General features: G+C 47.4%; 1 protein-coding gene across 1 annotated transcript; it reads right to left on the bottom strand.

The window, feature by feature from the left end:
• Positions 1–7527: 7527 nt before the first annotated feature.
• Positions 7528–8340, bottom strand: LOC108370215 (uncharacterized). The gene has a single exon (XM_017625499.1). The coding sequence runs from the start codon at positions 8338–8340 to the stop codon at positions 7528–7530; it is 813 nt and encodes a 270-aa protein (XP_017480988.1).
• Between the last annotated feature and the right edge of the window lie 2411 nt (positions 8341–10751).

The following is a 10751-nucleotide window of genomic DNA, read 5'->3' as shown; positions in this document are numbered from 1 at the left end:
GATTGAGTGAGTATTTAGGTAGTGACAGGTTCATATAGACATTCTCCTTTAGATGTACACTTCCCGTGGTGGGCGCGACATAAGCCTTGGGAAGTATGGGGTATAACATGACACTGGTCCTCAGGTCAGTTGGAGAGGACTTCTCTTGAGAATATGGTTGCTGATGATTACGGTCACTTGCATAGGAAGACGAAGTGGCCGTCTTTGTGTCGAGTTGTTTCGAAGTTGTCGCTTTGCTTGATGTTGGTGGTTGATAATTTGATGGGGTTGAAACACAAAGAAGGTTGGCAGCAGGGATGCCACTTTGGTAAATTGTTACCAAAATTGGTAGAAAAAATTTGGGTTGGTAAAAAGGTAAATTTTATCTCATTTTGGTAGATTTTTGTTGAATTATTTAGTTTGAAAAACAAATAAAACTTTTTGTTTACGTTTTATTTTTCGTAGTTATCTTTTCTTTAGAAATTTCTTTCCAAAAGTGCAGTGTACCTTATTGCATTAATTTTCGAACACTTTAATGCACGCTTTTTTATATATGTACTAGAGTGGTTCATAAAAACACTCTTTTTGGAAATTCATAAACGCTACAACAGAATATTGTTATTTTTGATGAAAAAAGAGACACGTATTTTTTTATTTTGAAAAAAAGTTTTCTTAGAGGTCGCGCTGGTCGATTTTTTATAAATGAGCTGATGTTCTCAATTTTTTTATTTTCTTGACATGTTAAAATGCAGCTAAAAATGTGGTTTTTACATATAATTACTCTGGTATTATTGGGGATCTTTCCCTTAATTACACACCTGTCTTGGACAATTAGAATGGGTCTAGTTCCCGAAAATATGCTCTCAAAAAGACACTAGTAAAATTAAAACGTTGATACTGAACGATTTACGCATTGTCATGGGTTGGAACTTGTTACCAGGGGGTTTCTGGAGTTGCCAATTAGGAATCTGAAGTCAGTTTTTCGAAATTCAAAATGGCGGATCCAAAATGGCGGTAAATTTTTCTTTTTAATTATTGGATTTGGTCGAAACACGGCACTCGAGAGTTTTTGGGGTCGGCGATTACGAATCTGAAGTCAATTTTTTTAAATTCAAAATGGCGGATACAATATGGCGATCGAATTAAAAAAAAAGTACTAAAATTAAAACGTTGATACTAAACGTTTTAAACATTGTGTTGCGTTATTTACTGACAAAAAAAAACTCGGGTCGAATGCGAAATTAAAAATATGCGGTTTAATTTCATAAAAGTTCACTTTTATTGATTTAGAGGAAAAAAATGCGGGCGGTAGCAAGCGGTAGCAAACAGGCGATAATAGCTAGGTTAGGTTAGGTTAACTCGGCTGCCCTAATCCCTCAGGAAAAGGGCACACTTAGGCCACCAAGGGCCCGTTGTGATGCCGTATAAGAGACTCCATATGTCCCTCCTCTTACCCTAGTAGTGGAACCACTTCGTTGCTCTGATGAAGCGCACAAAGTCATAGACACTGGCTGAATCCAGTTCGGCCAGACATTCAAAAGAATAATGGAGGAACGAGCATCGGCGAGCTCTAGCCAGAGCAGGACAGTGGCATAAGTAGTGCTCCACGCTTTCGATTTCCTCCTCATCGCGGCAGCTACGACAGTAGTCGTTTGACTGCAAACCCATTCTAGTGGCGTGGATTCCCATCAGGCAATGCCCGGTGAGAAGTCCAATAACATGCCGCAACAGTGGTCGCTCCAAGTGGAGAAGAGGGTGAGATCTACGCTTGTCAAGCTTAGGCCAGATATGTCTTGCTATCCTGCAAGTAGGCTCCGCAGACCATCTTATATTAGCCTGTCCGACGAAGTTATTCTCAAGCCAGAGCTTGCAAGAAGATAGCGGAATGCCCGCATTACGGGCTGTACTGATTGCAGGCAACAAGGTTCCTTTCCTTGCTAGTTCATCTGCAGTACAGTTTCCTGGTATGTCTTTGTGGCCTGGCACCCACACAACATTAGTGACGTAACACCTTGCCAGTTCATTAAGAGTACGTCTACATTCCAAGACAACCTTCGACGTAGATTTGTCACTATTAAGTGCTTTAATAGCCGCTTGGCTGTCAGATAAGATTGTTACCGCCTTCAGATTAATTAGAGAATCGATCAGCCAACTTGCAGCTTCATTTATTGCTGTTAGTTCAGCCTGAAAAACGCTGCATAGATCTGGCAGACGGAAACTGAGGCTAAGTGAGAGTTCTTGCGAGTATACCCCACTTCCTACCTTCAGATCCAACTTGGAGCCATCAGTGTAGATGGCTGTTGAGTCAGAATACGATATCAGGACCGAATCCTCCTCCCATTCTTCCCTTGAGGAGATCCTTGTCCGGAAATAATTCTTTAGTCCCGTAGACGGGACTGTGTAGTCCAGGCGCCTAAAGTCATCTGGAAGATTTTCCAAGATTCTAGAGTGCCCAAACCTCGTGTCACTCCATTTGATTAGCGCATTTAATCTAATAGCATTACAGCTTGCCTGTAGTTTACCATATAGGTCCACAGGTAGCAAGTGAAGCAAGGTCTCTAGGGCTTTAGTCGGCGTCGATGGTAACGCTCCCGTGATCATCATGCACGCCACCCTTTGGACCGCTGTTAATTTGTTTCTTATTGTAGATTTATCTACGGACGGCCACCAAACCGTTATGCCGTAGAATAGAATGGGACGCACAACCGCTGTGTACATCCAGTTCACAATATGAGGCTTCAATCCCCATTTTTTCCCAATCGCCGATTTACAGGCATACATAGCAGTTATAGCTTTCTTGCAGCGCTCTTCTATATTGCGCCGCCAAGTTAACTTTCTGTCAAGAATAACGCCCAGATATCTAACCTCCTCCGAGAAAGTCAGTACGATACCGTTCAAGGAAGGAGGTTGTAGCCGGACAGCTTTCGTTTTCTTTGAAAACAGAACCATGGCCGTTTTTGCCGGATTGACACTAAGTCCTACTTCTTTGGACCAGGTATCCACGACGCGTAAGGCGCCTTGAACTAAGTCACATAGAACTTGGGGGTGCTTACCAATTGCCGTCAGGGCAAGATAATCCGCGTAAGCAATGACTTGGCAACCTGTGCCTTGCAACCGTGACAGCAGGGTATCCACAGTTAGATTCCAAAGAAGTGGGGAGAGAACACCGCCTTGTGGGGTTCCGCGACTCGCATATCTTGTTATAGATACCTCCCCCATCTCCGAGTAAATAGTTCTACTGCCTAAGAGGCGACGAACAAACTCAACCATAGGGTGATCCAGCCCAAGGCGAGCTAGGGCTTGAAGGACCGCTCCCGGGAGAACATTATTGAAGGCACCCTCGATGTCCAGGAACACGCCTAGTGCAAATTCCTTAAAAGCGAGAGTCTTTTCAATGGTGCTGACAATACTATGCAAAGCTGTATCCACAGATCTACCTTTCCAGTAGGCGTGTTGACAGCTAGAGAGATTATTTACATCAATTTCCTGTCGGATCTGCAAGTCTACAAGTCTTTCCAGAACCTTGAGAAAGAAAGAAGTAAGGCTTATCGGTCGAAAGTCACTTGGTTTAACGTGGGAGGGTCTACCTCCCTTGGGAATAAAAACAACTTTCGCCAGGGTCCAACCCTTGGGTATGAAACTAAGCTTGATACAAGCCTTATAGATTAAGACAAGTATCGGACATAACACGTCAGATGCTGACTGAAGTTGGGCAGGGAAGATACCATCCATACCTGGAGATTTGTAGGGCTGGAAGGACTTTATGGCCCAGTCTACCCTTTGTACATCAATGAAGTCCGCTGAAGTCAACGGCCGTTCAGAGATAATAGCCGCGGTGTTGGGCTCCGCAGTACATCCTGGAAAATGCGCGTTCATTAGGACTTCAAGCATTTCCTCACGAGATGACGTCCAGTCACCATTTGGTTTCTGAATATACATCGCGTTCGTCGGACTTTTCGCAAGCACCTTTCGCAGGCGATTTCCCTCCGACTGACCCTCTATGCTATCGCAGTAATCCTTCCAGGAGTCCCTTTGGGCTTTCCTGGTGGCATTTTTAAATTTCTTCAGGGCTGCCTTATATGCAGCCCAAGAGCCATCGCGCTTTGCCGCATTAAAGAGTATCCTGCTTTCCTTCCTTAGAGAGGCGATTTCTTTGCTCCACCAGTGTGGCTTCTTCTTTCCTCTCGGAAGTACAAGTGGGCAGGAAGCAGATAAGGCCGAATTACAGGCTTCGGTAATGCAATCAACGGCTTCTTCAATTTGTTCCGATGAGCCTAACTCACCGAGAGAAGCAAGGTTTGCGAGAGAAAGCTCCGCTTCATCAGGTGGGGACAGTAAGCCTAGCTTACTGAGAGAAGCCTTGTTGAGCAAATTCCCCGAGAGTACTTTCCTAAACTTAGTCCAGTCAGTACGTCTCTTGTTTCTGTAAGCTTCCGAGGCCGGAAGTTCAAAGGAGATTACAAATGAGAGATACATGTGATCAGAGAATGAATGGTCGCTCAGTACCTTCCACTCCCTAATACTCTCAAAGAAAGCGCTAGACGATAAGGTAATATCTAATACCTCCTTCCTATTTGAGGTTACAAAAGTGGGTTTATCACCAATATTACAGATGGCTAGATTATATAATAATATAAAATCAAGTAACAACTCACCCCTCGGGTTGATGTCGGTAGATCCCCATACCGCGTGATGCGCATTTGCATCGGCTCCTATGACTATGGGAAACTTCCTCGAGTTGGCCTCTTTCACCACGTCCAGTAACCGAGCGGGAGGGCAGTCTTGGCGATCGTAGGCCATGTATGTACTGACCAGCCAGAGTGTTGTGGATTGGCTTTCCACAGAGATGCTCACCGTATCTTCATCGCTGAACTGTGTGAGTAAATTATAAGAAATACTTTTTTTGATTAATATACATGCCCTGATCTTACCTGCCACAGGTGCCGACACTATGCGGTAAGCATCAGAATTAAGTCCACAAACCCTGTGCTTAACAACCCAGGGCTCCTGGACAAAAACTAGCTCCTCCCCTCTATCACTGAGGTGCAGGAGCAGAGCTGCAGAAGCTGCTTTAGAGTGATGAAGGTTTATTTGTAGAACCTTCATCCACAGCTTATAAAATATCGTCCCCGTCCATCACTTCTGGCGGGGTTCTATCGAACGCCTCAACGATGGTATCATCGGCGTCCTCTGAGTCCGACGTCAGAAGCAGGTTCCCGAACTCCCTCGTCCACCGGTTAAGTACCGATCCGTCACCAGAAACAGATTGCGTATCGCTATCTGTTTCCGCTGCCGAGTCTGACCTCACCACCGGGCAAGAGGCCTCGAGAACCTCCTGGACCTCTTGGTTAGAAGCAGGACCGCTCAAGGCGTTTTCTGCTCCAGATATAGGGCCGCCTTTAGGCGGAAGATTGCCAGCGTCGGGTTCACCCTCGGTGTTCCCCGGCTCTATCATTTTACCCTCATTCCCTTTTTGGGTTTTGAGGGTAATGGAGTAAAAGCCGTAGCTAATTACTCCCTTGCAGTCAGCAAGGATCGGGAGAGACTCCTCGTTTATCACCAAGGTGATGTAACGTTGCTGCTCCCTAGCCTCGCTGACCTTCACTACTTTCCAATCAAGGGCTGGTAGTGCATCATTTGAGACCTGGATGATATCCAGAATCTCCTCAGGACTCGAGGGTTCCTCTGGGACCCAGGCTCTGGCTCGCGGCTTACAAGGGATTTCATCCCTGTGCACTGCCACCAAGTCAGCGCTGGGCCACAGTTCCCCAAGAGAAGAAATTGCTTCCTTATAAAGTCGCGCCGACCGTTCATCAGCGCAGGAAACTAATTTGATGCGGCCTTGGTAGAGACCAGCATCGCGGACAGTTGGCGCAGGGCCAGGATTTTTCCGGAGAATCTCCTTGTACACCCGGCAGAGACCCACCAGGACGGACCTCCAGTTGTCGGCCGTCAGGTTTCCTTCCGGGTGCCCCCTATCCATAACTGCCAGGATCAAGTGGTCCTTGGCCACATCACTGAAAGCCCTCAGAGCCCTTGGAGGGTTAAGAGGGCTGTTAGCGTTAGAGGTTTTGGGCCTCTTAGGAGCAGCATCCACGTTGTCTGCTGACCGTTGCCTTTTGCTGCCCAGCTCCCTAGGACGAGAGTGAGTGGGTGCAGGTTTGTTGGCGGCATTTCCTTCCTGAGGTCGCTCACGACTTTCGGAGAGAACGCCCCTCGCCCTCTCAACCACTTCCCTCATACTCTCGGGAACCGGGTCATTGCCGAACTTCCTCAGTAGTCTAGAAGCGGCTCTTCTGTCCCTCTTCGCCCTGACTGCTGGTCGGACTTCTTTTTTGGTCCTCGAACCACTGGGACCTGGGACGCCTTTGCGTTGATCCGACTTCCTACCCTCAAGGGGCTTGCGGTCGGTGGTGCTGTCCGTGCAGGACTTCCGGGTGCCAGTATCGCCTTCTCCCGGCGCCGCTTTGGAGCTGCCCTCAAGGGGTGTACTCGCAGCTTCCAGAGATGTGGACGACTGGCACGAGAGGTCAATTGGCCGTGCAGGCTCCGCTTGCAACCCAGACGCCAGTTGACCACTACCCACCAGGGGTTTGTTGCTACTGACGCCGGGCGCAACATTTAGTACTGTTAGCCGTTTAGGCTCCTTCGGGACCGCTCCAGCGGCTACCGAAGATGTCGTTTTTAGACAGACTTTAACGCCGTGTCCGTCGGCGGCATTTTTACCCGTGCAGGGATCCGGGGCTACATTTTTCGAGTTCATTATTTCTGGTTCGTTGGTCGCCTACTGAGCCGAAACCGTTCGGCGACCGAATATATGGGTAAGGGGAAAAACGGTCGGCCTCAGCAGAGCCCCATGCTGAGGTAAGTCCACCGTTACTCCCGGAGGCGGACAGGTATCCGGGAGGCGCCGTTAGAATACAGTCGGAAAACCCCCTGACTGCAAACCATCCAATGGGCACGGTGACGCATGACACCCTGGATTAGGGGGGCGTTTTATACCTACCGCCAGGTACCCCCTAGAAATAGCCTAAGTATGCCCACCCCAGCCCCCCTCGGACGAGCCCGTACGGCCTACCACTAGACCTAGATGAGGCAGGGGAGTTTATACCTCGGCCTTGGCTAGGCTCCGCCTGCTTGCACCACTGCAGCCATAGGAACAAGCCTACCTTGCCACAGCGGTGTAAGCAACGATGCCCATTGCCCAGTCGGCAACCGCTTGGAGGATATATCTAGGAGGATTTTCGCCAACCGCGATAATAGCTAAAGAAATAACAAATTAAAACGCGCAAAAAACTCAAGAGAGAAATACAAAAGAGTATAAAATGTCAAAATCGTTAACACTTATGCACAGTCTGTTGATACTTAACCCTTACATTAATATGTGCGATTAAAATATAAGAGAAAGCATAAATGAACCCAACATTTCCGCCGCCCTTGATCTATCTTGATACGTTTAATTAAAAAAAAAAAAATTAAACATCAAAGTATTATGCACAAGCTTACAATAGTGGAGGTTCTAAATGGCACTTATGCATATATATAATACTAATTTCCATCATGAAATATATCGCCTTTCGTAGGAAGGAGACAGAGTTTCGCTATAGGACGAACCAACTCTCCATGCGGCGTTTGTAAAGTGACTACTCTTACGTGCCCATCATTACCAGGGTGGCATTTCTTAACTCGCGCAAGCGACCACTTTGTCGGAGGAGTAGGCTCGCTGAAGACAACGACTACATCACCTTCTTCAATGTTACGTGAGGAACAGAACCATTTAGTGCGACGTTGTAGACTCACGAGGTATTCGTCTTCCCATCGGCGCCAGAAATGTCGCCTCATGGCCGAAATTGCTTGCCAACGTTGTCGAAGATCTCCACAGAACCCTTGACCCTCAGGTTCTGGGATTGACTTCAGTGGCTCTCCAACAATAAAATGGCCGGGAGTTAGAGCTTCTATGTCGCCAGCGTCCGTAGGGTTATCACAGAGAGGGCGGGAGTTGACGCAGGCCTCCACTTCTGTCAACAGCGTGTTGAACTCTTCGTATGATAGCAGATTTTCACCCAGTACGCGTTTTAGGTGGTACTTAATGCGCTTGATACCGGCTTCCCAGTACCCGCCCATATGAGGTGCTGAAGGAGGGTTAAAACGCCACTCGATATTCGAATCGGTAAAAAAATTACGTGGTTTGGTGTCAGCCATACACTGTTGAAACGCGACTCGAAGCTCCCTTTCGGCACCAACAAAATTCGTACCGTTATCCGATGTCATAATCTTACAGTAGCCTCTACGATTGACGAATATCTTGAATGCGTTAAGGAATGCTGATGTGGACAGATCTCCAACAAACTCCAGATGCATTGCGACGGTGCACATACAAACAAAGAAACAAATGTATCCTTTGGTGGCCTTCGCTCCTCTTCCGTGGGTAAACTTATACAAGTACGGCCCAGCAAAATCAACAGCGGTACGGGTGAAACAACGTGCGTAAGTAGTTCGAGTCGCAGGTAAATCCCCCATCATTTGCGTGGCGAGGTTGCGATTCATGCAGATGCATTTCACGCACTTGTGGTATACGGCGCGTATTAGACTTCGAGCTCCAACAACCCAAAATCGACGTTGCAACACAACTTGCATAATGCGGGGTCCAGCGTGCAGCGTAAACTTGTGGATATCCGAGACAGTTCTTTGGCAAGATGATAGGATTCCTTACGTCAGGAGTAACCGTAGCATTTCTCAATCTGCCTCCAACGCGCAGGACATCTTTCTTGTCGAGATACGGCTGCAAACGCAAAACACTACTGCGAAGTGGAATTGGCCTCTTTGCGCTGCAATTAGAAATTTCATTAGAAAAAGAAAACTGTTGCGTATACCTTATTAATCGGAATTCAGCCTCAGTTATCTCCTGGAAACTCGGAGGACCAAGACGCTTTCTAGCGTTGTGCATAGTGCTAACTCGAGCGTTGAAGAAAAAACGTAACACGTAAGCGATGATGCGCCGCAACTTGGAGTACGACGAATATTTCGTCATTATTGACCATTGATCCTTCAAACTTGTTACATGAGCGTGAACCTTGCTTCGAACGCCCAATCAGTTGTATGATTCTTCGATGACGTCTGCTTCCAGAATAGGTCAGCGCCTACCAAAAACTCAGGGCCAGTCCACCACAGCTTATGATGGAGTAGTTCGGACGGACTGATACCCCTTGAAGCACAATCTGCAGGATTTTGTTCTGAGTGGACATGGTTCCAACAATCAGGAGGCAGAACCTCCTGGATATCAGCTACGCGGTTCGCAATGAAGGTCATCCATCTGCTGGGATGCGCTTGTATCCACGCCAATGTGATGGTCGAGTCGGTCCACGCATACAAAGGGTAGCGGAGTTCGTCCCAGCTAAGCAATACGTTCCGCACCAATTTAGCAGCGAGGTGCGCCGCGCATAATTCTAGACGCGGTAGAGTCGTTGATTTAAGCGGCGCCCCCTTTGTTTTCGACGAGATCAACGAAACTGTCACCCTGCCATCTTTTTGTAAGGTTCGCGCATACATTACGGCGGCGTAAGCGCGTTCTGAGGCGTCGGCGAACACATGCAGTTCCGTAACTGAACCAGTTATTCCGGTGCCAAGCCACCGATTTACTTTAAAGTTTGAAAGAAGAAGCATCTCTGAGCGATGTTCCGACCACTTTATGGCGACGGAGTCAGGAATAACGTCATCCCAGCCAACGTTGGCACGCCAAATGTCCTGAAACCACATCTTAGAACGTATGGTTGCTGGAGCAAGTAGTCCCAGAGGATCAAATAGTGTGCTGACATCGGACAAAAACGCTCTTTTAGTCAAATTAACGGGCGGTCTCTTCAGGTTTACTGCAAATGTGAAATGGTCTTCGTCTGTGTTCCATATTAGGCCCAAGGCGTGAACATCTTTCCCATCGACGATGTAATGCGGTATAGATTCGGACGAGTTCGAAATAGTTTTATTTAGTTTCGCGCAATCCGACGCCCACTTTCTTAGTTCAAAACCACCTTCCTTAAGTATCTCGGAAACGTTTTGTTGCAGCGATTGAAGTTCTTCTCTACACGATGTACCAGTGAGCAGATCGTACATATAAAAGTCGTTTACTATGACAGAAACGGCTTTTTGACAACTGTTCGACGAGTACCTTGCGGTCTGTTGAAGAGACTTTACAGCTAGGTGTGATGCCGCCTGCTACTCCATAGGTCACGCGCAACATGTGGTAGTCTTGTATCGGTAGTAAGGGGTCACGACGCCAGACGATCCGTTGTAAATCGATATGTTTCGGGAGACGCAGACTTGACGGTACATCTTTGCGACGTCAGCCGTAACACCGTACCGATGAGTACGAAAACGTGTCAAAATGGAAAATAAATCCTGCTGCAGCTGGGGTCCGACAAATAACGCGTCGTTGAGCGAGTTTCCGGTAGCGCTTTTGGCAGATGCGTTAAATACGACCCTCAGTTATGTCGTAACACTTGACTCTTTTACGACTGGATGATGCGGCATGTAATAGACTGGATTCGAAGTTTTGGACGCAGGCTCCATATGACGCATATCAATGAGCTCCTGCATAAACTCATTGTAACGTACACGCAAGTCGTTGTCGCGGGCGAGTCGTCTTTCGAGGCGTAGCAGGTTCTGAACGGCGAAAATTCGCGAGTCCCCCAACGGTACATCCGATTTCAGGGGCAGCTCAACTATAAACCGACCATCAGAAGCTCTTCGATGCGTTGACTCGAAATGGTTTTCACAGA

This window comes from Rhagoletis zephyria, unplaced genomic scaffold (assembly GCF_001687245.7).
Source record: "Rhagoletis zephyria isolate East Lansing unplaced genomic scaffold, Rhagoletis_zephyria_1.1 Rzeph_scaffold_04075, whole genome shotgun sequence".
NCBI classification, from domain to species: domain Eukaryota; kingdom Metazoa; phylum Arthropoda; class Insecta; order Diptera; family Tephritidae; genus Rhagoletis; species Rhagoletis zephyria.
This window is presented reverse-complemented; position numbering and strand designations above follow the sequence as displayed.

Coding starts and splice junctions, on each gene's coding strand:
- LOC108370215 (XM_017625499.1), bottom strand. CDS start 8,340: ATGCATCTGGAGTTTGTTGGAGATCTGTCCACATCAGCATTCCTTAAC.